Below are 25,832 nucleotides of genomic sequence, written 5' to 3'. Positions count from 1 at the left end.
TTCTATCTTGAGTATCTGTAATCCCAGCACTCTTACAATGATACATAGGATATATATATATATATATATATATATATATATATATATATATATATGGAAGAATACATAGGTTAATTTGGATGCTTGAGAACCAGCTAGCCTGGTAATACAGAATAAAAACAGACTGTTTCATACAAGGTAGAGGCTGAGAACCGACACCAAAGTTGTCTTCTGACCCACACATGGCCCATGATACATACATACACCCATGTTCCAGCATATATATTATACACACACACACACACAAAGTGGGTGTAGGAAAACTTCAGATCTAACAATAGCTGAGATTCTGTTGTAGATAGTAATTAGATTTGTTTTAAGTTGGCAATGCTAATGAGGGCTGGAGTTACAAGTTTCAGTTTGGGGACAATTAAATTATTCAGAATCCTCTTTCTACTCAGACGACTGACAAATGCGATAGAAGAAAATAAAAACAGACTAGCTCACTTTGCAAACTACTGGAGGAGAAGACAAAGTATATGAGTGTTATAATAGAAAAAACTTACAGGTGTTACACATTACTGATGTTTGGATGTTCTAGTTCTTCCTTTTTTGGTCTCATATTCTATGCCTGCAGACATGGCCTCCTAAGTATCCCTAGCTGGTCCGAAACACTATGTAGAGTGGGCTGGCCTTCAACTCACAGACCTGCCTGCCTCTGCCTCCCTCCTTTTTATGATTCTTACACCTTAAGGTTCAGCCACCTGGCATCAGTTAGTTCAGTGTTCTGCTCCTAAATCTGTTTCTTAAATAGTGAACAGAAACGATTTGTTTTTTTAAAACAAGTTTTCATGTAGCCCAGACCGGCTTACAACTCACTATGTAGCCAAGGATAATCTTGAATGTTTCATTTTCTGCCTCTGTCTCCCAAGTGCAGAGATTAGAAAAACCTGCACTACTGTGCCTGATTTAAATCAGTGAAAACTATAGGAATTCCTTCTGCAATTTAAAAATAATTAAGACTTATTTGAAGTGGAAACCTAAGGGTTCTTTGAAAAGTTGGCTGGATGGTGTTTTGCTGGGACAAACACATGAAGGAACATGTCATTAAACTGGACACAGGTGTGAAAGGCTAAGGCTGACTCCTGAAGGAAGGTTTCACTGAAACAGACACAGGAGCACAGGAGAAAATACGTTTTGCTAAAGCAAGCACATGAAAGGACACGTGATGAAGGATTCTTCACTAACAACACGCATGTATTGGTCAGCCTTACACTGCATTGTTGAGCTGCATTTGTCAGGACTCCACGGTGAGAAACACACCAAAAAAACTTCTGGTGGTGTCCTGAAGTTTCTTACTGGGAGAGTGATGTCAGCTAAGACAGACTTTCATGCCCAGGCAAGACATGTGGTCAACACATGATGTTTGGAGAGAGTATAAAAAAGACTTGACAGACAGTGACAGAGGCTGAGCTAGGCTTGTGTCTCGGGTCTTCAATGATGTTTGTTTCCCTGACAGAGGCACAGCCAAGAACTCCTGGAGTCCCTCTGGGTCCAGCCAGGCTGAGGCCTGGCTGTCTCTGCTAGGTAGTGCTACCACTGCTGATTTATGTTTGCTGTTTCTACTCTACCGAACTGGACTGCTGGTGTATCTGTGTAGTATTTGTGAGTAGATAGAACTGCTGCTGCCTGCTGACCTGTGAACTGAACTGTGGGTTTCCAGACAACACAGACAGGAGTTGCTCCCAAACAACCTTTCTAAGCAGGCCCACTTCCCCCATAACGTTTCTCTCCCACTACCTCTCGTGGGTAGTGGGCTAAAAGGGATGTTAAAGTGTTTAAGAACCATCATTAAAAATATGTTTAAAAATATGAAAGTTACACTTATTTTTATGTGTATGAGTGTTCTGCCTTCATGTATGTATGTGCATCATGTGTGTACCTGATGTCTCCAGAAGTCAGAAGAGGGAATCAGATTCCCTGGAACTGGAGTTATCGATGTTTGGGTGATTGGTACAGTGGGTCGAGGCACTAAGGGCGTTAAGGAGTGGTACTGAGTGATTGGTACAGTGGATCTTGGTACTACACTTGGAGAGTCAAAGAACAATGGTTCATGTGCAGTGGGCCTAACAATCTTGTCCTTTTTATCTCTGGGTTCCCAACAGCAAGAATGAGACCATGTATCCCCAAGACAGTGCCACATTTCTCCACAAATGGCATCACTTATGGTGATGCCATTTCTCCACACTTTGCTTTCTCCACACTGGTCTTCACCGAGGCCAGCTCTTTCCAGCACCCAGTGCTTTGACTTCTTACAGAAAGTCTGCTTATCACAGAAGGGTTGCCTCTCTTCATGATTTGTCCTTAGGTTAACTGTGAGTCACGACCCTCTGTACTCTCAAGTTATAGACCTTTTGTGTTAGTCAAAGTTCTCCAGAGGAATGGGACCAATAGAATTAATATATATTATAAGAGGGGACTGTGCTGGGCTGTTTTATGTCAACTTGACAAAACTGAAGTCGTCTGAGTGAGAAAATCTCAATTAAGAAAATGCCTCCATAAGGCTGGGCTGCAGGCAAGCCTGTAGAGCATTTTCTTAATTAGTGACTGATGTATAAGGGCCTAGCCCATTGTGGGCGCTTCCATCCCCGGGCTGGTGGTCCTGGGTTTTATAAGAAAGCAGGCTGAGCAAGCCATTGGGAACAAACCAGTAAGCAGCATCCCTCCATGGCCCCTGCATCAGCTCCTGTCTCCAGGTTCCTGCCCTGTTTGAGTTCCTGTACTGGTTTCCTTCAGTGATGGACTACAATATCGAAGTATAAGCCAAATAAATCCTTTCCTCCCCAATTTGTTTACTAATGGTGATTCATTGTAGCAACAGAAGTCCTAAGTAAGACAGGAACTTACTAGAGTGGTATACTCAGTAGGGACTGGAACTCCAACAATGGCCCTCTGTACTTTGGAGAAGCTGAGAACCCAGATGTCCATGAAGCTGGAGGCCTTAGTAGTCCCATTCTAATGCTGAAAGTCTGGATAATTTCTAGAGATCTACTAATCTTTAGTCCAGATCAGAAAGATAAAGAACCTTCGGGAAATTCTTAACTTGTTGAGCTGTGCTAAACACCTTGGAAAGAATATTTTACAAAGGAGAGTCCTCCCTCGTTCAAATGATACAAAAGGCACCATAAAACATTGAAATTGGAAGGGCTGGGAGACAGCTCCAAATGCTCGCTGCTTGAGCATGACGACCCGAGTTTAGTCCCTAGAGTTCATGTAAAAAAAAAAAAAAAAAAAAAGCCATGCACAGGTATAACCTCATAACCTCATTATTGGAAGGTGGAGATGGGTAGATTGCTGGAACTCACTGGCTAGCCAACCTAGCCAAAAGAGCAAAACTTCAGGTTCAGTGAGAGATCCTGTCTCAAGTGAATATGGCAGAGAGAGATAGAGAAGAACACTTAAGCCGGGCAGTGGTGGCGCACGCCTTTAATCCTAGCACTTAGGAGGCAGAGGCAAGCGGATTTCTGAGTTCGAGGCCAGCCTGGTCTACTGAGTGACTGAGTGAGTTCCAGGACAGCCAGGACTACACAGAGAAACCCTGTTTTGAAAAACAAAAAAAAAAAAAAAAAAAAAAAAAAAAAAAGAGAGAGAGAGAGAGAGAGAGAGAGAGAGAGAGAGAGAGAGAGAGGCACACTTAATACCCTCCTCAGGTTCCTACAGGCACACACATTCCAACTCCCCCTCCCCAACTCCTACAGGTACACAACACACATACACATGTACCTACACATATACAACACATACACCACACACAGGCACACAGCACACACATACAATTCATTCTGCTATGCTGTGCCACAATTGGTGGCTTCCTTTGACAGACCTCATAAATCTACATTGCTGTGCAGTTACAGGGCTCTCAAGAAAAGAACTATCCCTTTGCTGAGGAAGGCTGCATTTCCCCTTTCTGTGTATCGATTTTCTTCCTACCATCAGCTGTTCTGTTCTTCTAGAGTTCTTGAGTTCGATTCCCAGCAACCACACGGTGACTTACAACCATCTATATAGGATTCAGACGCTCTATTCTGGTGTGCAGGCATACCTGTAGATGAAGCATTCATATACACAAACAAATGTAGCCTTTTAAAAAAAAGCATAAAAGGGCCAAGTGTATTGGTGTAAGCCTTTAATCCCAGCACTTGAGAGGCAGAGGCAGGCAGATATCTATGAGCTTGGTTTACATGGTAAGTTCCAGGATTGTCTGTCTTAAAAGCAAAACAAAACAAACCTTACTCAGGAAGTCTAGGGAGATGGCTCAGCAGTTAAGAAAGCTTGATGTTCTTGCAGAGGACCCAAATTCACTCCCAGCACCCACCTCCAGTGGCTTACCTGTAACTCTAACTCCAGGGCCGTCTTTGGGCTTCCAAGGACACTATGCATGCAGAAAAAAAAAAAAAAAAAAACACACAGACGCACATACACATACCTTAAAAAAACATTAAAAACCATATATGACACAGGCTCTCACTATGTTGCTTTGATTAACCTGGAACTCAGAGATCCACCACCCTCTGTCTCTCAAGTGCTGGGATTAAAGCTGTACACCACCATGCCTAGCTTCATAGAAACCTAAAAAAAAGAAAGAAAACAAAACTTGTTCACAGACTGGGTTGGTTTGAATGTGCTTGGCACATGGGAAGTGCTACTATTAGGAGGTGTGGCCTTGTTGGAGGAAGTGTGTAGGCGGGCTTTGAGAGCTCCTGGTGCTCAAGCCACGCCCACTTTGGAGGAGCCAGCTTTCTCCTAGCTGCTTTCTGATCAAGATGTAGAACTCTCAGCTCCTTCTCCAGCACCGTGTCTGCCTAGATGTTGCCATGCTTCTTGCCACGATGATAATGGACTGAACCTCTGAACTTGTAAGCCAGCCCCAATTAAATGTTGTCCCTTATAAGAGTTGCCTTGGTCATGGTGTCTCTTTGCAACAACAACAACAAAACCCCTCAATCTAAGACTCAGATAACGCTGCGTTGAAGGGTTAGGATGGGGAGAGTAATTTCCACGAGTGCTCTGACTTCTGTCTTCCTGCTTTACTTTCACTCACAGTGACAGCGGAGCAGGAACAAGCAGACTATAACCAGTTCTCTGGAGCTTCTTTTTCAAGCATCTAGAGTGAGAGAGAAAACTCAGAACTCTGTGACTCTGGAACTTCAGGATGTACTGCAGACCAGTTTGAGCTCACTTGAAGGAGAAGCAGGTAGTATTAGACTCAGGCAATAACTCTTTTCGAGCATAATTGTGTGACTTGAGTCCCCCCCCCCCCCCCCAAGCATGCCATAGGACATTTGGTGGATGGTTTGTTCCCATCCTTGATTCCTGTTTACTTCATTTCATGTACTTTTTCTTATACAGTGCCATTGTCCTAAGGTGGAATAATTGTAGGACAACTAGAAACAAAATGTGGAGACAGCAGCTTTGACTGAGACCTTAAATTCCAGTCAAGTTTGTCTTTTGTTCTCAGCTTGTCTTTTTTCTAATTAAAAAACATTAACCACTCCACAGACCTGTCTGCTTTGCTCCCTTAACCTGCAGGTGCAACAGGTCCTCTTCACCTGCTTCACACTGCATCTCCAGAACATTCTAATTTCACTGATTAGTACAATTTGTTTATTTGGGTTTTTTTTTGGGGGGGGGGGGGGAGTTGAAGTCCCACTGCCCCAGACTGGCCTTTTTGGTTCACTTTCCAGAAAGCTAGGATTACAGGCACATACTGTGCACCCTGCTTGATAGGGATTATATCATTGTTCCAACATACTTTTTTAAGACAGGGTCTCAGATACCCAGGCTGACCTTGAACTTCTGATCCTCCCGCTCCTCCTTCCCAAGTGCTGGGATTACAGGCAAACACCACAACACTGGGCTCATTCATCCTTGGAGGTCATACTGAAGAAAGAGTTTCTGGTCCTGTGAGATGTCTCAGCAGATAAAGGGGCTTGCTGCCAAACTCAACAACCTGAGTTGGATCCCTAGGACTCATGTGGTGGTAGGCGACAACTCCTGCAGGTAGGTTGTCCTCTAACTTCCACATAAACTTAAAACACACACACACGTAATATTTTCTTAAGAAAGAATTTTTTGTGACATGCTTATTCCCACTTCCTTTTCTGAAAGCTTGCCCCCCCCACCTGTGTGTGGTGGTGTGGTGGTGTGGGTGTGTGTGTGTATGTATATATGTATATACACTTACACTGGTTAGTTTTTGTCAGTTTGACACCAATTAAAAATACCTGGGAAGATGGACCCTCAATTAAGGAGTGCTTCCATTAGATTGGCCTGTGGGCATTTTCTTGATTGTAAATTGATAGAGGAAGCCCCGCCCACTGTGGGTGGTGCCACCCCTGGGCAGGTGTTTCTGGGTTATGTGGAACAGATAGCTGACCGAGAGCATGAATGCAAGTCAGCAAGCAGGAGTCCTCTGTGTTCTCTGCGTCATGGCATTTATCTCTCAACAGAGAAGCAAACTAAAACACCACCTCTCTCTCTCTCTGGTAAACTTTCAGGTTTCCCAGTACAAACCCGCCTCCTCTTTAGGAAACTTCTTACTCAAAGGAGTTGGTTTCATTTTATCGTCTTTCTCCTGGCTGAGCACTCCAAGGTCACAATGCCCCTTACAGAATCTTGCCTGAATTTCTTGCTCTAGAATTACACCCCGGGTACAGTCCAACAGGAGAGCGCCAATTTAGGCTTCAGACAACACACCCGGTTCCTCCCAAGGCTATGCAAGTAAGATTCTACAAGCTCATTTCAGTTTTCCTGTGGGTCATGATTAGACTAAACACATACAGCTACCCAAACATTCCTGCTGCCCAGTGGCATACAATTACTGTCTGAATCTGTGGGAAGGAAAACACCCCCCCCCACCCTCTATGCAATATAATCTTCACAGATTCTCCTGCCCACAAGGGGGTGTGTTGTTTGCTAGGCAGTTGCAGTTTTATTTCCCTCCCCTCCAGCAAAGTGAGAGATCTGTCAGTGGTTAAGAAATAGGTCTCGGAGCTGGCGAAATAGCTCTGTGGTTAAGAGCGCATACTACTCTTTCAGAGGACCTGAGTTCACTTCCCTAGAACCCACATTAAGCAGCTCACAACTTCCTGTAACTCCAGCTCCAGGTACCTCAATGACCTCTTCTGGACTCAGAGGACACCTGCATGCACACATGTACATACCCCTACAAATATACACATAATTAAAGAATATATATATACTTATATAATATATATACATATATGTATATATATATATGAAATAGGTCTCATTACCATTTCCAGCGAAGTAACAGGAATATGTTATGGCTGATCATATTCAGATTTGACACGATTTCTCCTGATGCTATTATGGAAATTTCCAGAAAGTTGGAAAAGTGGAACAAATATTTCAGTAAAGTCCTGTTTGCTCCATCGGTCATACATGCCCCATAACTCTATCTTGCTATTTATTCATAAATATTCCTCATGTCTTTGAGGCATCTAAAATAAATTTAAGCCAGATGTGATGATGCATGCCTTCTAGGAGGTAAAAGCAGGTGAATCCCTGTGAGTTTGAGGCCAGCCTTATCTACATCTTCCATGTCAGCTAAGATGATATAAATGAGACCCTATCTCAATAACTAAATGAAGATAAATAAATGTAAGATACAACACTTCACAGAATTGCTATGTTATAATTAAATATCTACTCAGTTTTTTCTCTTGAAAGCTTTATGCACATTTGTAGTGATGTGTCTGAGCCTTAAGTACATATTCTATGAGCTTTGACAAATGTATCCAAACTAGCATAGTGTAGACTGCCATCATCACTCCAGATACATCCTTCATGCCTTTTCCCTGTCAATTCCCCTCTGCTGGCAGTCATAGTTCTGAATCATTTTCCCTCCATACCTTAGTTCTGATTGTCTTAGAGCCTTACACAAATGACATCTGGAGTTGGGTCTTTTGAACACTATGGTTCCATGTAAAGCATTTACTACCACCTGACACAAATGGTTTGTCTTCATGTTGTCATGTGTATCAGAAATCTGCTTCCCTTTAAAATTTTCAGAATAATATTCTATTCTGCAAATGTACCACCATACTTGGGCATTTGGGCTATTCCAGTTCTGGGTGATTATGAACATTCTTGTACAGTTCTCTCTTTTTTTACTTTTTAAAAAGATTTATTTATTTTATGTATGTGAGTACATAAAAGAGTTGCTCTCTTCAGACACACCAGAAGAGGGCGTCAGATCCCATTACAGATGGTTGTGAGCCACCATGTGGTTGCTGGGAATTGAACTCAGGACCTCTGGAAGAGCAGTCAGTGCTCTTAACCACTGAGCCACCTCTCCAGCCCTGTTGTTCAGGATTTTTTTTTTTTTTTTAATTTCTTTTGAGATAGACTCTGACTTCACAGCTCATGCTGTCTTTGGGCTTACTATACAGCTCAGGCTGGCCTGAAACTCACAGTCCTCCTGGTCCAGACTCCAAAGTGCTGGCTGGGGTTACTCATGCATGAGCCACCACCCTTGGCAGGTACAGGACATATATTTTTAATTTTATTGATTAAATACAGAGAAATAAAATTAGTAAACCATAGGGTAGGTGCATGCTTAGTTGTGTTTCGTGGTTTTGTTTTGGTTTTTGTTTTTTTTTCTGGCTGTCCTGGAATTCACTCTATGGACCAGGCTGGCCTCAAACGCACCAAGGTCTTCCTGCCTCTGTCTCCCAAGTGCTGGGATTGAAGGTATGCAGTACCCTCCTGTGTAGTTTTTTGTTTTGTTTTTAAGATTTTATCATGTATTGTTGTAGGTATGGGTTTTTTGCCTGCATATATGTCTGTGTACCATGTACATGACTAGTGTGCACAGAGGCCAACAAAGGGCTTGAATCCTCTAGAACTGGAGTTACAGGTGGCTGTGAAATACCCTGTATGTGCTGGAAGTCCAACCCAAGTCTTCTGCAAGAGCTGCCAGTGCTCCTAACCACTGACTCATCTCTCTGGCCCACATATCATTTTTAAAATGGGACTTTTTCTTTAGTTTGGATCAGTTCCAAGCTATCTTTTTTACATTGGTCTCTTGGAAGAAGAGAGTAAAAACAGCATTTGAGTAAATTCGGAGGAGTAGGAGGGGCAGGTGGCAGTAGGACTTGGTAGGATGTTTGTTCTATCAGCTAGACATTTCTTTGCTTACACTGAGAACATTTACCCACCGCTTTCATTTCTAATCCAGACCCTAGCACTATCACAGAGCTCCATCCCAGCCCTGTGTGTGTGTGTGTGTGTGTGTGTGTGTGTGTGTGTGTTTGCCTGCAATATACCAGCAGCAACCAAAAGAGGGTGCCAGATTTGCTGGAACTGGACTTACAAGCTTGTGATCTGCCCAACTAGATGAAGGGAACTCAGGTTCTTGGGAAGCTTCAAGCACTGCTAACTGCTGAACCATCTCTCTAGCCTTAAACATCACTTGAAATATAAATATCTTTCCAGGTTCAGTAGAGAGATGGATTGAGACAAATGTCAGGTAATCAGATTCTTTAATGGTACCAGCCACCGAAATCTGGAGAAACCGGGACAGGAGGTCCAAGAACACATTGTCAGAACCGAGAAAACAAAGCTATGAGCAGGAGGGGAACTCTATTGTCTCCCCATTTCCTGTAGTGAGCCGCTGTGGCTGCACACGTGCGTTTTTCCAACATGGCGCTGGCCACATGTTTCCCCAGCAATAAACAATCATTCTGCGCAGCTGCTAGGCAGAAAGAGCGCCAAACCACTGGCCTATCCCGAGGCGTAATACTGGGTAGTGAGCAAGCAGCCATTCAGAAGTGAATACGTCACTCTAGGGTGTATTTAAGGGACCCTCTTCCGGTTTCTTGGGTCTTTCCGCTTTATCGTGTGCGGTAGTAAAAAGTTCCTCGTGGCAGTAAACCCGTATCGCCTCCTGTCCTTATTCGCGGGCGAAAAGGGATTTTGGGGGCGCGCGTTACATCTGGTGCCGATTAACCCGGGTAATTTTAAGGCGCTGCGGGAGACCACCCAAGCTTGGGGACGGGTTACAAACTGCGGAACGCGAGGTGCATCCTGGAAGGTATGCTTGGCGTGGAGACCTTTGTTGCGACCGAATTTTCATTCACTGCCGCTGCTGTAGTAGCTGGCCTTGTGTGGTTTTCGTTGGCAGTCTATTTTTGTTGTGAGGAACTAGCTCGAGGCACAGCTAATAGGAGTGGAGAGGTTTCAAAAAAGGTCTGCTCTAAGCTATCAGAACCAGGATGTGGCAACAGGTGCTCAGCCATAGGGTTGGGAAAAGAGAAACAGACGAAGAAGTCTGGAGAGAGACTGGCCAGAGAGTTTGGTTATAGGAAAGAATGTTCAGGAGGGATACAGGCCACTGCAGGGCCTGTTAAAGCTAGGAAACCTTCACCGGCTGGTGAAGAGAAGCGGGAACCCCCGCACCCAATTAAGGAGCCTGCTTCCATACACCTTAGCAGCTCCGAGGAAGATCTAACACAAGGAGAGGAAGAGGGCCTGGGGCAGGAACCAGCGGCCTGTACTAAGGCTGGAGGTCCCAAAGTAAGACTAAGAAAGCCTTTGAATTCCTCAGCCCCACTCTTGCCTCCAACTTACGATTCGGGCGGAGGCCCTAACTCATTCCTCAGCCCGGCGGATCAGAGGCAGCTACAGCTTGCATTTCCGGTCTTTGAAGTGGCAGAAGGCGCCCGCGTTTATGCTCCCGTAGATTATAGACAGGTCAAAGAATTAGCGGAAGCAGTGCGCGCATATAGAATTGGAGCTAACTTTACTGTAGCCCAAGTAGAGAGGTTAGCTACAGCCGCCATGACTCCAAGAGATGCCTTAGTATAAGAGAAACTAAGAGAAATCCTTAGTTCTGCTTTTTTTGTTTATTATCCTGTCCTTGGTGCACCAATGTCCACGTGTGTCTCATTGTATTTTCTGTCCACGTGTCTCGTATGAATGATTGGTCGTCTATGTTTCATGTTCTATGTTTAATGTTTAAAAGATTGTTAAAATTGCTTGATTCAACACTTGGTCTAGTCTAACTTGGTTTTCAAAGGCAGTTTTAATATGCAGAGCAGTGGCTAAAGAGTTGAGCTCAGCTGGAAAGGCTGCCTTTTCTAGGGACCAACATGTTTTTTGGATTAAATAAGGAAGTTAAGAGTTTGTCCTAGAAAAATCAAAGTGACAAGGTGCTTTTATCTTGAAATTACAGCTAGAGAAATCGAGAAATTTTGTTTGGTTTAAATATATAAGATGTGTTGTCATTTCATTTTTGCTTCCAACTGATTTTTAGAAATTATTGGCCTAAAGTTATTGGATATGATAAAAAGGTTTACAACCTTGATAAAAAAGGCTGGCTTAAGATTGGTGACTCAGGGTTGGAGTCATTCAAAAACCAGGTGTGTAAAGATAAGATTTAAGAACAGTGTCTCTTTGGTGAGATATTTAAAGCTGCACTATCGTGCATCTACATATAAGAACTGGCAGCAAAACTTTATAGCATAAAGGTAATTTACTTGATGTTGATTTTAAAGAAAATAAATTGCTTACATCGTTAAAGATTGGTTTTGTTTTTCAAAAATATGGTTATACTCTAACATTAAAAAAGAGGCTTAAAAACATAGTTAAACTGCCAATATTCCATTGGCTACAGTTGATAATTCAACCGAGAGTTTGAAAATTTTTGATTTGCCTATGTTTATAGAAAAAAGATACAACACGTGTCTTTTAAAATTTAAAGTTTAAATTTAAAGTTAAAAAAAAAAAAATGTGCAGTTCAGGCCTCAGAGAACAGGCGGGAGATTAAAAATATTTACATTTGAATTAAGACAATGCAGACTGAGCTCTACAGCTCAGGAGCCGCTCCCAGATGGAATGGTAGTTTATACGGATGGGTCAAAAACAGGAATAGGTGCCTATGTGGTTAATGATAAAGTTACATCCAAACAATATCATGAAACCTCACCTCAAATGGTGGAATGCTTAGTGGTGTCAGAGGTTCTGGAAATATTTCCAGGTCCCTTAAATATTGTTTCAGATTCCTTCTATGTGGTTAATGCAGTAAAAGCATTGGAAGTTGCTGGGTTAATTAAGACATCTAGCAGACTTGTAGAAGTTTTTCAAAAGATTCAGCTTACCCTGGCTAAGCGTAGATCCCCGGTCTTTATAACTCATATTAGGGCTCACTCAGGCTTACCGGGACCTATGTCCCGTGGCAATGACCTGGCAGATCGAGCCACAAGGTTAATTGCAATTGCCCTTTCACCAAAGTTAGATTTGGCTAAAGCTTTTCACAAAAGGTTTCATGTGACAGCTGAGACATTAAGATGTCGATTTAACATCTCTAGAAGGGAGGCCAGAGATATTGTTACTCAATGCCAAAACTGCTGTCATTTCCTACCTGTTCCCCATACAGGAGTTAACCCTCGGGGAATCAGGCCCTTACAAATCTGGCAAATGGATGTTACCCACATCCCATCCTTTGGTAAATTACAATATTTGCATGTTTCTATTGATACTTGTTCTGGAGTTATATTTGCCCCTCCTTTGACCGGAGAAAAGGCGGCCCATGTTATTCAACATTGCCTCGAAGCTTGGAGTGCTTGGGGAAAGCCTAAAATCCTTAAAACGGACAATGGGCCAGCCTACACTTCTCAAAAATTTAAACAATTTTGTCGCCATATGGAAGTGACACACCTGACGGGTCTTCCTTATAACCCCCAGGGACAGGGCATCATTGAGCGTGCTCACCGCACCCTTAAAACTTATTTGATAAAACAAAAGGGAGAAGTTGAGGAAGCTCTGCCCACGGTGCCACGAGCTATTATTTCTCTGGCACTTTTTACCCTCAACTTTCTGAATTTGGACAGTCAAGGCAATTCAGCGGCTGATCGACATTGCCTGGAACCAACTAGGCCAAAAGAAATGGTAAAATGGAAAGATGTTTTGACTGGTCTATGGAAAGGCCCGGATCCTATTTTAATAAGATCCCGGGGAGCGGTCTGTGTGTTTCCACAGGGGGAAGACAATCCATTTTGGCTGCCAGAGCGACTGACGCGGCGACTCGCGGTTCCTGAAAAAGACCCCCCGAAGGATTCATCTGCAGACGCTCTCAGCTCCCATTTGGACTCTCCAAAATCGGGTTCCTAGTATATACAGTAAATTTAGATGGTTAACCTATCTGCTTCTCAAAAACCTATGCCCTTGCCTTCTTAAAAGGCGTTGCTGCTGCTAACTTGTACCAATGTAACTCGCTTTATATTACAGTGCTGGTCTGCTTTTCTATAAGCAGGTCTAATAGCCAGTTTACCACTCTGATCCCTATCCCCGTTCAGACGTCTGAGACCTTGATTTTATCCTGACAAGAAAGGAGATTCTAATATAACTGCAGCCCTTATCGCTGCTATTACCATCCCTACAAATTGCAGCTGTAACAGCTGACTCAGACATGGTTAATCAAATCACAGCAGCTACTGTTGCTAATCAAATTTCAGAAAAAACCTCTGAGGCTTTTGACCCTCCCACAGAAAGTGGATGTGTTGGTCAATCAGAGAGTTTATTCGCTCCAAGCACACTTGATACAGCTCGCAGATGTGGCTCAAATGAGCTGTGTCTCAATGACCCCATATCCAGGTATTTCACCTCTGAGATTTGTGAATGATACATTTATTTAAAGCCATAATCTTTCTGCTTACTTAAAAGGAAAGTGGAATGGGAAGTTGGACCAGATACAGCCGTGATTACAAGCTCGGATTTCCAGCGCATGAAACCTGCTGCCCGTGGAGATTTTACTTCTTAAAAATAAATTTCTTCTGCCTTTTCTTTCCTTCTTCTTTCTTTCCAAAGAGCCGGAATAGGCCTGCGTGATACACTTCTAGGATGTGAACTAGTATTCATAGATGGATGGTTTGTAAGCTCAAGCCCAGCAAAAACGTGACAAGGTAGCTCTAAGCCTAAGCACGCGCAGCCTTGGGGCAAGCATCCTCCCTGAAATTTGATGATCTAGGCTAGAAATAGCCTATGACAGAGACATTCTCAGTCTATGCACCCCAAGAGCTCGGCTCATTTGCACTGGGTAGATGAGAAGTCTTGTCCAGTCAGCTCTTGCCTAAATAATTGTGATACCAGATAATAGGTTGACAGCCCTTGCACTCCTGGGAGCTATATATATACTCCATTGCACAGGGATGGGTGTCAATTCTCTTTATATTTCCTTAGCCCATGCACCCAGAGGACTCGTTTCCATGGCACCTGGAAGGGTAAGGAAAAAATCTTCGGGCTATAAGCTCTTGATCGCTTACTCCCCCCCAAGATGGAGTTTGCTTGATCGGGTTTGAGTTCGAATCTTATTTGGTACTACATTTAATAGGCAAAAGGCTGTTTCATATTAATAATTTAAACAGGGAGAGATGTAGTGAGCCGCTGTGGCTGCACACGTGCGTTTTTCCAACATGGCGCTGGCCACATGTTTCCCCAGCAATAAACAATCATTCTGCGCAGCTGCTAGGCAGAAAGAGCGCCAAACCACTGGCCTATCCCGAGGCGTAATACTGGGTAGTGAGCAAGCAGCCATTCAGAAGTGAATACGTCACTCTAGGGTGTATTTAAGGGACCCTCTTCCGGTTTCTTGGGTCTTTCCGCTTTATCGTGTGCGGTAGTAAAAAGTTCCTCGTGGCAGTAAACCCGTATCGCCTCCTGTCCTTATTCGCGGGCGAAAAGGGATTTTGGGGGCGCGCGTTACAACTTCCCACAGGGCTGTCACATGCTGGGTGTTTAGCAGTTTAGGAGGGGTACTAGACAGGACATAAGACACAGCTGATGCCCTTTGCAGGACTGCTGTGATCTGTCAAATAGGAGAGTGGGTAATGTGTGATTATTTTGTGTCTTATGGGAATATGACCAGAAGTGGGATCGAGATTATACACATACATTTTTAATTATGCATAAACATTTTTAGTTGCACATATAAAATTTTAACATCTTTAGAAATCGTTGTACTGGTTTCCATATGATTCCACTAAATTCCAAGAATGTCCTCATCTTTACACCCTTGCTGGTACTTGGTAGTATTTTTTTCTTTTCTTGATAACAATCTTGATGGAGCGGGGGGAATGACAGCTCACAGTACTTCTGTATTGCCCTTTCTCTGATGATAAGTGGTCTTTTTTGGGTATCTATTACCTTTTTTTAAATACCATTTTTAGAGCAATGTCCATTCAAGTCTTTCATTCACTGTTTGATCGGAAGGTATTTGCTACTGTGTTGTATACGTTTTCTCCATATGAATCTCGGATGTTAATAACTTAAAAGTATTTTTCCCAACTGGTAGGCTGCCCTCTTCATTTTGTCCTTCACTTTGCTGAACAGAAGAACTTTAGTTTGATGTAGTCCCACATGTAACCTGAGCCTTGGCTTTGGTGTGATGGTCAAGAAATTACTGCCAAAGGCAATGTCAGTGAGTGTCGTCCCCCCCACCCCCCATGCTTTTTCTTCTGGGAGTTTTTGTTTTTTTAAAAAAGATTTTATTTATATGAGTACACTGTAGCTGTCTTCAGACACACCAGAAGAGAGCATCATGGTTGTGAGCTATCATGTGGTTGCTGGGAATTGAACCCAGGTCCTCTGGAGGAGCAGCCAGTGCTCTGAACTGCTAAGCTTTCTCTTCAGCCCTCTTCTGGGAGTTTTATGGTCTTATGTTTCCCCTTTAAAAATATATTTTGAGGGAAGTTTCTGTGTATGGTATAAGGTAAGGGCCCAGTGGCAACTTGGTTTTCCATCACTACTTACCTTTTTTTTTTTTTTTTAAAGTCAAAGGAGCATGTCTCACTTAAGAAAGAAAATAGTAGCTGGATGTAATTGTGCTCTCCTTAATCCCAGCACTCTGGATAGAGAGGCAAAGTGGATCTCTGGGAGTTAGAGGGCACTTTGGATCACAAAGCAAGTTCCAGGACAGCCAGGCTACACAGAGAAACCCTGTCTCAAAACAAACAAAACCCAACCAAACAACAACAACAAAAAACCCCCACATATGGTTTATGGTTCTGGGTAAACACAATCTCTAAGTGTCTGGCTTTTACTGGGCTCTATATATTTTTTTTGTTTGTTTTTGTTTTTCGAAACAGGGTTTCTCTGTATACCCCTGGCTATCCTGGAACTCACTCTGTAGACCAGGCTGGCCTCGAACTCAGAAATCCACCTGCCTCTGCCTCCCAAGTGCTGGGATTAAAGGCGTGTGCCCCCACTGCCTGGCTCTATATTTTCAAATAACATATTTATTGGTAGATGCAAGTATTCGTGGCATGTATATGACTTTATGAATTAAGTAGACTTAATTTTCATACTATAATGACAAGAACCAATAAGAATCTCATCACTTGCTTCCTACTCACAAAACCCTTGTCAAGTGCATTGATGATCAGTTTTAAACAAGGAAACCGTGTTTCTTTTAAAAAGACTTATATCTTTGCCTGGCCTGAAAGATATTACACAAAGTCTATAACTAGTGGTTAGGAGTACAGGCAATGTACTACTACAGAACACATCATCAGTTTGTTACAAATTCTCTTGTAACAACCCAGAGGATAATCAAATACTGATTCATTTAAGTATGACTGAGCCAAGTGGATACCTACAATATGTAGGATTGCTATTTAGTTTTATGACTTGAAATGGTCTACAATAATGGTGGTAAAGAAGTCCTTGCAATAAATAAACTGCTTATACATGCACTTCATATGCATATATGTATGTTTATATACACACTTTACAAATAGGAACATGTCTAGCACATAGAGGATTTTAGTAAATATTTGGGTGAATGTCAATATGTAACCTAATAGGATCTTCCCCCCTCCCTTCTTTTTAACAACTTTTAATTTTATTTGCTAGCGTGCACATGTGCACCTGCTTAGCTGAAATGTGGAAAATAGGAATTGGTTATCTTTCTACCTTTAATGAGGCTGAGGGTCCTCGGATCCCAACCCCCTCTTCCCCCCCTTTCTCCTTCCCTTCCCCTTTTTTATTTCTCCTATTTTCATTTAGTTTTTCTTTTCTTTGAAGATACATGTCTTATACAGCTGATATACTCTTATGCAGCCGAGAATGACATTCTGATCGTCCTGCCTCCATTTCTCAAGTTTGAGGATTACAGTCAGATACTACTGTGCCAAGATGGAGTTCATGTGCTACTGGGGATGGAAGCTGGGACTTCCTGAATGTTAGTCAGGCATTCCACCAACTTAGGCTACTTGCCTGACCCTCACATACCTTAATGTCAAGATTCAGTTTTAGAGACATTATTTTGGCTTAAGCAGAGCTGGGCGTTCAGTGAAGAATTGTTTCCTGTAGAAGTGAGAGCCAGCATAGTATCAGTTCCAAGATAAATGAAGTTGTTTTCTATACATATTGCACAAAGGATTTAATTTAGGTGGTTAAGAAAAGTGAAGCGAGTCTATTAATAAACTATTAGGGATATCCCAAGGAATGCCAATTCAGGAGCATATTTCTGAAGTTATGTTTACTTGGGTTTTCCCTTTAAAAGCCTAGGTAGGTAGTTCCTAATAATTTTTCTTGTCAGTATTTGTCACTGGTTGTCATAAACTCATTATTAATAGGACAAGTGCTCATATGCTTCCAAATCTTGCTCAATACAGGCCCCAAGTGTTTCTTTAAGCCCCAAGAGGGAAGTGACTTTGGCTGAAGCGGGTGCCCAAAACCACACCCACTGCCAGGCCCTGGGACTTGAGGCTGGCCCAGAGGCACCTCTGCTCAGGCTGGGCGTCGGAATCCAGTGGCAGGAGCTCCGGTGTCCCCCGCAAGAGGCGCGACAGCTCCGCCGGCCGCAGATGGACCCACAGAGGCCTCTCGGTGCACACCGCTGTGCTCTAGCTCATTTGCATATAGACGGGCGCGGCGCTGCGACAGGAGGGAGCGCGGGCGCGGCCCCGGGCCGTGGCGCGCGCGCGCGCCCTGACAGCTCGGCCCTGCTCGCTCACTCGCTCGTTCCCGGCTTCCGAGCACAGCATGGCGGTCAAGGTGACTCCAACTCTCTGCTGCTGCTTTTATTGCATAAGAGACGTTCCAAGGGTCCTGAATGCAGCCCCCCGCCTCTTTCCGTTGCCTTCTTTGCCTGGTTCTTAGCCAGTGCGTCCAGGGTCTCTAGATTGCGGGTGGAGAGCTATGCTGGGCTTGGACCGGAGCGAAGAGGATGCCCGGCTGGGGGAGGGGAAGGAGGAGGGATCGTGAGTTGTAGGGGCTCCTGAGGACCATGGTCGGGAAGAGGAAAAGAGTAGTGTTTTGTCCTAGGTACATGGGATTGAGAGCTCAGAGTTGGAGAACATCAGAGAGGGACTGAGAGCAAGCGGGCAGGAAAGCTGGGGATACCCAGGGCATCCGCGGTGGGGGAGGGGATGGGTGTTGTCATTTGGGGCCTCTATACAGCCCAGGGCACTGGTTGACATTTGCCTGGCAGCTTGCCGGATGTCGAAAGTATCCGTATTGTGGCAGCTCTCAAGGTTTAGTTCTGATGGAGAAAGGGTCGCCAAGATGACGATGTACTGTTACTGCTTTCCACAAGAAAGGCTGCTAGGCCCGGCTATTAATTTGGCTGTTTTACATCTCCTGTTGCTCCACTCTTGAGGCTCTTTGAATTTGTAGCTTCGGTGGTTGCTACTGTATTGCTAGTAGATGTGGAATAAAGTAACCGATTACATTGGTTTCCCTTTCCAGTTCACAGGAAGTACCGTCTGTAATTTGCTCTATCTTGGATTATTCACACCCTTTCCTCCCACCCCTTAGCCGTAGATCTCTGGTTTGACAGGTGTTATCAGCAATTAAGCTTTGGAGTTGTTTTTAGACTAAATGGCCATATAAAAGATAAACGTGTTGTTAGCAGTTGTAAACTATAATCTAAAGAGATTATGTGGTTTCTAGCTAAGCATTAACCAGTAGTCCTCCCTTGCCCCCCCTCCCCCCCCATAGGTGCATACAACCAAACGAGGTGATCCTCATGAGCTGAGAAACATATTCCTACAGGTAAGTTAAAGAATTTTACATCAAGGAAAGAATGAAAAGAATATAATCGTTATTCCTCTTCAAGCTTCAACTTTTGAGAAATGTTCTTTTCACAAACTGAGTGGCGGATGTCGTTTGTACTCGTTTTGTTTTGTTCTGTTTTGTTTTTCGAGACAGATTTTCTTTGTGTAGCTCTGGCTGTCCTGGAACTTGATCTGTAGACCAGGCTGGCCTGGAACTCAGAGATCTACCTGCTTCTGCCTCCCGAAGGCTGCCTTCACACCCTATTGGGGATTGATACGAGGTTATTCTGGAGTTGCTATTTTGGTTTGCATGACCTAGGATGACTTACAAAGTTTTCCTCGTCAATGTCTATGTCATTTGTTGCACAGATATTATATGGCTATTGTAGTTGCGTTTTCCCCTCTCACTTAGTGCAACCATAGATGGAGATAGGGTGAGGGTTGGTACAACATGTTTGCTTTAGATTCTTTTGTAAGGAGGTTGGCAAGATGGCTCAATGGATAAAGGTGCTTTACCCAGAACCCATATAAATATGGAAGGAAAGAACTAACTACATAAAGTTGTCCTCTGATTTTCATATGTATGTGCATGTGTACCAGTGCTGACTTATCCAATCCTTATAATATAAATTATTTTTTTTTAAAAAGGAAAGAGGTGGGAGAGATGGCTCATCAGTAAAGAGCACTGTTTGTTCTAGAATACCTGGGCTGGATTCCCAGCACCATATGGCAGCACTCAACTGTCTGCAATTCCAGTTCCAGGGAATCTGACATCTACTTCTGGCCTCTGAGGGCACTACATGCATGTGGTGCATATACATACACATTAAAAAAAGGAATTGTTGTAAGGATTGACCTTATAACACCTTATTTATGTTAAGCTTTTAGAATCAGTCACCTGACTATGCTTAGTTTTTTTATTTATTTTTTTATTTTTTTTATTTTGGTCTTTGCTTTCTTAAATTCCTAAGGTATTTTACTAAAGGTTGTGTTTTTCTCAGAAAAGCTGTTTTTGACAATCTTGTATTCTGGATGTGGATTCTCTGTAGACTATTAACCTTGGGCAGACTCCTTCTGGGTATTATTTTCCACTGTAAAAATGAAAGGTGACCTTCAAGGTTCCTTTCAATTCCAAAAGTCTATGATTCTATATTAGGAACAGATTCTAGCATCTGCTAAGGAGCCCAAGCTAGATGGCAATTTCATCTGAGACAGTAGTCTCCTTAGGCCTGGTGGGGAGGAGGCTGCATAGGTGACCACACACAATGTAGTTTATGAAAAAGAATTGGTAAAGGCAGGGGTGTAGGCCAGGGATAAGGCATTTGCCTACCTTGTTTGTGGCGCTTGATTTGAATGTTAGCACCAAAAGAAGACAAAAAAGAATTAGAAAAAAAATAAGAGTTATTTTTAATTTTTATGTTTTAGACTAAGGCTTTCTATGTAGCACAGCCTTTCTCCTTCCTTCCTTCCTTTCTTCCTTCCTTCCTTCCTTTCTCTCTTTGTTTGCTTCTTTCCTTCTTTGTTTCTTTCTTCCTTTCTTTCCTATGTCTTTATTTATTGGAGACAGAGTGTTACCATATAACTCTGCCTGGCTTGGAACTATTACAACAGGCTGCCCTCAGCCTCACAGAGATCTGCTGGGGGTATCCTTGAACGTGTTTGGTCTTTCTGTCTCAAGCCTCCTGAGTACTGGGATTATAAGTGTGTACAACCATGCTTCTTAGGAGCCTTAAGTTTTACGAAGTGTATTAGAAGGATCCCTTTCTGGAACAAAACTAATTATAATAAGACTGCACCATTTGTGTGGTAAGGCCTTTGTTCCTCACAAGTGTTCTTTGGGGTTCACAAAAATATATTAGTATAAACCTTGTTATATGATTAGGGTCAGTTGTTTTGTAGAGAGTTTGTTTAATATAGCTAATTTTATTTTCTGGTTAGACATGGAAAAAATCAGCTGAGATGCTTTATGATACAGTGAAAGAGCCCTGTTCCAGGTATCAGGAACATGTGTGTCCCTCCCCTCAGGTTCAAGGATACCCCCAATGGAGACCAGGCTGGTCTTGATCTCACAGAGATCTGGATGCCTTTGCCTCCTAAATGATGAGATTAAAGATGTTCATCACTACAGCTGCCCCCCCCCCCCTTTTTTTTTTTAAAGGAATATGAGTTTAATTCCCAGGCCTATGTCTCTATAGCTGCTTATCCTGAAGCTAATTATTTAGTCTTTCCAGGTTTCATCTTCTCATGTGGGACCCAGTAGAACATAAGGAAATGGGAACTGATATTTTTTCTAGTTTTAGAAATTCTATATAGAAAAGAAAATGTGACTCATTATTCATTTGTTACTGGTTTGCGCTGTTGTTTGGGGTGGGTAGTGATTGTCGGAGCTTGGAGAGTTCATAACTATGCTATTTTAGCTTTTCATCTCCTGTTATGCATATTACAGTATCTTTTTGCACATTATTATTTATTATTATTGATTATTTTGTGGTGCTGGGGAAATCAAACTCATGATATATACTAGGTAAACATTCTACCACTGAGTGACACCCTTACTTCTTTAATTATTTTTTGATGTTATCTATATTTTATTTTTGTACAGAAAGCTTGTGGTTTATTTATATTTATCACTAAACATAAAGTAGTGACTCAAGCATTATTATTATTAATTATTTATTTGTTTTTCTAGTCAGACTCTCGTTACATAGCCCTGGCTGGTCTGATTCTCATTATGTAGCTCAGGCTAATCTTGAATTCAGTGTTGATTACAAGCAGGAGGCACCATACTTTGCTTCAGCATCATTGGAAGGCAAGAGAGAAACAGTGTAGTGTTGCTTAATCCCCAGGAAAGCATAAAACTGCTGGAAAGACTTTGTATCTACTTGGAGCAACTTTTTATTGCCTTCTAGCATATTAAGATTTTATTCCTGGTTTGCCTACTTCAAGCTATAGTTACTTAAAACAATCGGTTACTTGTATAAAAAGTTTTATTATAGGTACATATGGCTTTTAACATCTTAGATATAATAAACAAAATATATGCTGGCTACATCTTTCTTTAGTATTAAGCATATTCATCACATATATTTTTGTAAATTAAGTATGTGTGTACAAATGACTGTGGGAAAGTGGGCGTGTACATGCCACAGTGCATGTGTGGAAGTCAGAAGCCAACTTCCAGGACTCAGTTCTTTCCTTTCACAGTGTGCACTGGGCTTGAACTCAGGTCTTCAGACTTGCATAGCAAGCTCTATCATCTGCCGAGCCGTCTTACCCTTCAAAGCTATTTTCTAACGTCTGTTTGTTATGTCCCATGCACTTGCATTTCATTTAGTAGTAATCATCAAGTTAAATAGTTTGATAGTAATTGAAGCTGAGGATTGAGCCAAGACCGAATGACGGCAGGTCTGTTCCCTCTCTGAGGCCTGCTCCCTTTCTTTTTAATGGACTGTGGTTGAGGAAGTCAGGAAGCATGACGGCGAAGACATGGCCGACTTAGAGCAGTAGTGTTGGTTTGTCTGGAATGGAGGTTCATGAAATAATGGTAGTGGCTGCTGATGGTTTTCAATCGTATAGAGAGCATACTAGCTCCGAGCTCTAAACATATTTTGTTAATATTCTTACTGCTCTTATGAGGTAGGCTTGGTAGGTCTTTTATGTAGATTAAAATAAAAGGCTTGGTTAATGTTATTGAGTTCATAAGGGAAACTCAAATGAGTTCCAGAACCCATTCTCTCTCTCTCTCTCTCTCTCTCTCTCTCTCTCTCTCTCTCTCTCTCTCTTTTCCTTCCCCCTCTCTCTTTCTTTCAGAAGAGCAGATTTAGATTTAATGGGTCTCTGAGTTCCAGACCAGCCTCCTGGTCTACAGAGTGGGTTCCAGGACAGCCAGGGCTACACAGAGTAAAACAAAACAAAAGCAGCTTTAGTGGACTCGATGTCTTACACCTGTAACCCAGCACTCGAGAGGCAGAGGCCGGCAGATCTCTCAGGGTCCTAGGTCAGTTTGGTCTTCCTCTCCAGTTCCAAGCCAAGCTGGAACTTGGGTGTGGGGAGGAACAGCTTTATGGGGTATGTTAACTTGTTCAGCTATGTTATAGAAGAAAGAATCTAAAAGTACTCCCTCCTTTCTTAAGACAGGATCTCACTATGCAACCCTGGCTGGTCTAGAATGCTCTTTGTAGACCAGGCTGACCTTGAGCGCAGAGATCTACCTGCCTCTCTAGTGCTGGGATTACAGACTCTCACCGCCATGTCAGGTTGAAAATCCCCCATTTTTGATCCCGTTTCCATTCACCTCTAGAAGATCTTTTATTATCATTATTTTTTAGACCAGGTCTTACTCACCTTGTAGCCCAAGATCATCTCCACCTTGCAAGCCTCCTGCCTCAGCTCCCAAGTGTGGAGTTCACAGGCAGTGCTACCATGCCCAGGCCTAGAACATATACTCTTAACCCTTACATTGCATGCTTAGAGAATTTTGGAATGGGGTTGTTTTTTTTTGAAAGACCGAGTTCTAATAGAGATTTTAGCAGCTATATTTTGCTGAGAATATTAAAGACAAAATAATCCAGCTACCTGGGAGGTAAAATTAAAATGTGTCTCTGTATTGTAACTACCTAGGAAAAATGGGCTGAGGGGTTTGGGTTTGAAGCAGTAGGTAGGCTCTGTGGGTTTCTGAGTGGGAAAATTGGAGTGGAGGGATGTGGCAGCTCTTTGTGTGTGTTGGATAGAGTGTGGAGAGATTGGCAGTAAGTGGGGGTACCAGCTAAGAGGCTATTGAAATGATCCATATAGGAATAGTGACCTGGGGAGCTAGTGTCTGGGGAAATGGAAAGGCAAGATAACACCAGGGACTTTGTAAGCACAGAAGCTTGGATTTGCTGTTAGCTAGGGAAGGATTGGAGGAACAGTGAATCTTGCATTTTTAGGAAGAGATGCCACCTGATAGGGCATCTGTTTATGGAGTCGGAGAGGTTGGCTACAGAGTTGAGCTTGCTTGTAAATAGATGTGGGAATGTTAGAAGAAACTCAATGTGAACTTAGGGCCTACACATCCACATATGCATCCACATACATGTGAACACATATACGTGCATACTACCCATGGCTCACAACCATAGGTAACTCCAGTTCCAGGGATCCAACAGGTATGCATGTGGTGCACATACATAGACTTAGATATGTAAAAACATACATACATACACACATATAAAGTAAATAAATAAAATTTAAAAACCAAAAAAAAAAAAAAAAAAAAAAAAACCCAAAAACCAGTGATCTCTAGGATTGTGCCTTTCCCCCCATCCCAGGAAATCGGGCACGACAGACGGATTCTTAGACTGTTCAACTGTGCTATAATTTTACATCTGGTCCTCAGGCTGAAATTTTACTATGGACACCCTTCTAACTGTCATCTTTCCAGTTAAGCCTTCCTCTGCCACACACTATCATTGATCTAGTTTTTCTCCATCAGAAGTATACAGTGGTGAGAGAAGTAATAAGAGGCAGGTGAGGTGGGGACAGAGGATGCTGCAGCGTGTTTGTTCCAGATCTGACAAATGTCAGAAAGGATGACTTAGCCATCTCTGTGCTTTGTGACGAAGAAGGCTTGTAACAAATTTGTACAATTTTTAAAGGATCTCTTAATTCTTTTTAGTTGGTAGACTTTGTGTCCGCTTAATGATTTATTATGGGCTGGAAGACTATACAACTATGTATGCTGGGCCGAATTTGTCTGAGATAACAGAATTCAAATATTATTTTGATTCCTGTTCTTTTCTTCATTAGCACCAATGGACAACGAATGTCATAAGACACATGAAAGTGTACTTCTGGACATAGGTGTTATTTCTTTGTTTCTTGTTTGCAATGCATCCAACCCGAGACCTTGGTCATACTGGGCAAGTGGTCTACCACCCAACAACATCCCTAGCCCTATCTTGCTTATTTTAGATTGAAGAATTGAAGGTGGTGATGACAGTGTAAAACAAGAGTGAGTTTCTTACGGTTTTGAGATGATGTGAATGCTTGGTGGAAAAGAGCATCCTTCGGCTCACCAAGTACTTGTTCACTTGCTATGCTGTTTGTCTTTGGGAGAAAGGTTGAGAAGGGACTTCAGCAGGGCTTTGAGCAAAGGGCCTTCCTGGCCTGTGTTGTCATGTGTGGGAGGTGTGTCACTACAGAGTTACAGCAGAGATTTTAAGGCGCTGGGGACATGGCAGTCAGTACAGTGCTTGCCACACAAGCATGAAGACCTGAGTCTGGATCCCAGGCATCCAGGAATGGCTCAGACATAGAAAAACTCACACACACAAACAGGTTACTACAGGGATGACAAGTTCAGTAAGGAGATAAAAAGAATGATGATGGGGCCGCAGTTTTTCACCATTCCAAGAGGTTGATGAAAGCTCCCAACAGTGTATTAGTGTTGAGAACTGAATGGCAACTCAAGGTGAAGTGCTGGGAAGGATTCCAAGGGCGTGGCTCACATCAATACAGCTTGGATGTACAAAATGGCTCGATATGTTCAACAGCTAGAAAAGAAGCCAGTGGGTTTGAAACATCAGTGAGTGGGGAATCCTCTGTCCAGAAATGAGCCATGTCCAGCAGGCCTTTGTATCTAGGCTGTGTGAAGAATTTGGATTTTTTTTTTTTTTTCAGCAAGATAGAAAAAAAAGTGAAGGCCTCTTTTTCCCTTTCAAATGGTTGAAATTATAGTTCCAACAGAACATGTTTAAGTAGACTGTATTGGTATGTAAGCTGCTCTTTTTGCTT

General features: G+C 42.6%; 1 protein-coding gene and 1 long non-coding RNA gene across 3 annotated transcripts in view; both read left to right on the top strand.

Moving 5' to 3' along the window:
• The first annotated feature begins 4,755 nt into the window (after positions 1-4,755).
• Positions 4,756-6,314, top strand: LOC143441333 (uncharacterized). Its single transcript, XR_013108636.1, has 3 exons — positions 4,756-4,895; positions 5,083-5,233; positions 5,863-6,314. It is a non-coding gene; the product is annotated as an uncharacterized LOC143441333 (long non-coding RNA).
• Positions 6,315-17,792: 11,478 nt separating this feature from the next.
• Positions 17,793-25,832, top strand: part of Slc25a12 (solute carrier family 25 member 12) — a 91,830-nt gene continuing 83,790 nt past the window's right edge. Inside the window, exons 1-2 of one of the 2 annotated variants that reach the window (XM_034495102.1) lie at positions 17,793-18,057; positions 19,003-19,056. In XM_034495102.1, the coding sequence (XP_034350993.1) occupies positions 18,046-18,057; positions 19,003-19,056 (66 nt within the window). In that variant the 5' untranslated portion in view covers positions 17,793-18,045. Of the gene's footprint in view, positions 18,166-19,002; positions 19,057-25,832 lie in introns of both variants that reach the window. The other variant, XM_076928895.1, reaches the window with a different exon arrangement.

The sequence above is a fragment of the Arvicanthis niloticus genome, chromosome 2 (assembly GCF_011762505.2).
Source record: "Arvicanthis niloticus isolate mArvNil1 chromosome 2, mArvNil1.pat.X, whole genome shotgun sequence".
Taxonomy (NCBI): domain Eukaryota; kingdom Metazoa; phylum Chordata; class Mammalia; order Rodentia; family Muridae; genus Arvicanthis; species Arvicanthis niloticus.
Note: the sequence above shows the minus strand (reverse complement) of the source record. Positions and strands in the feature narration are given on the sequence as shown.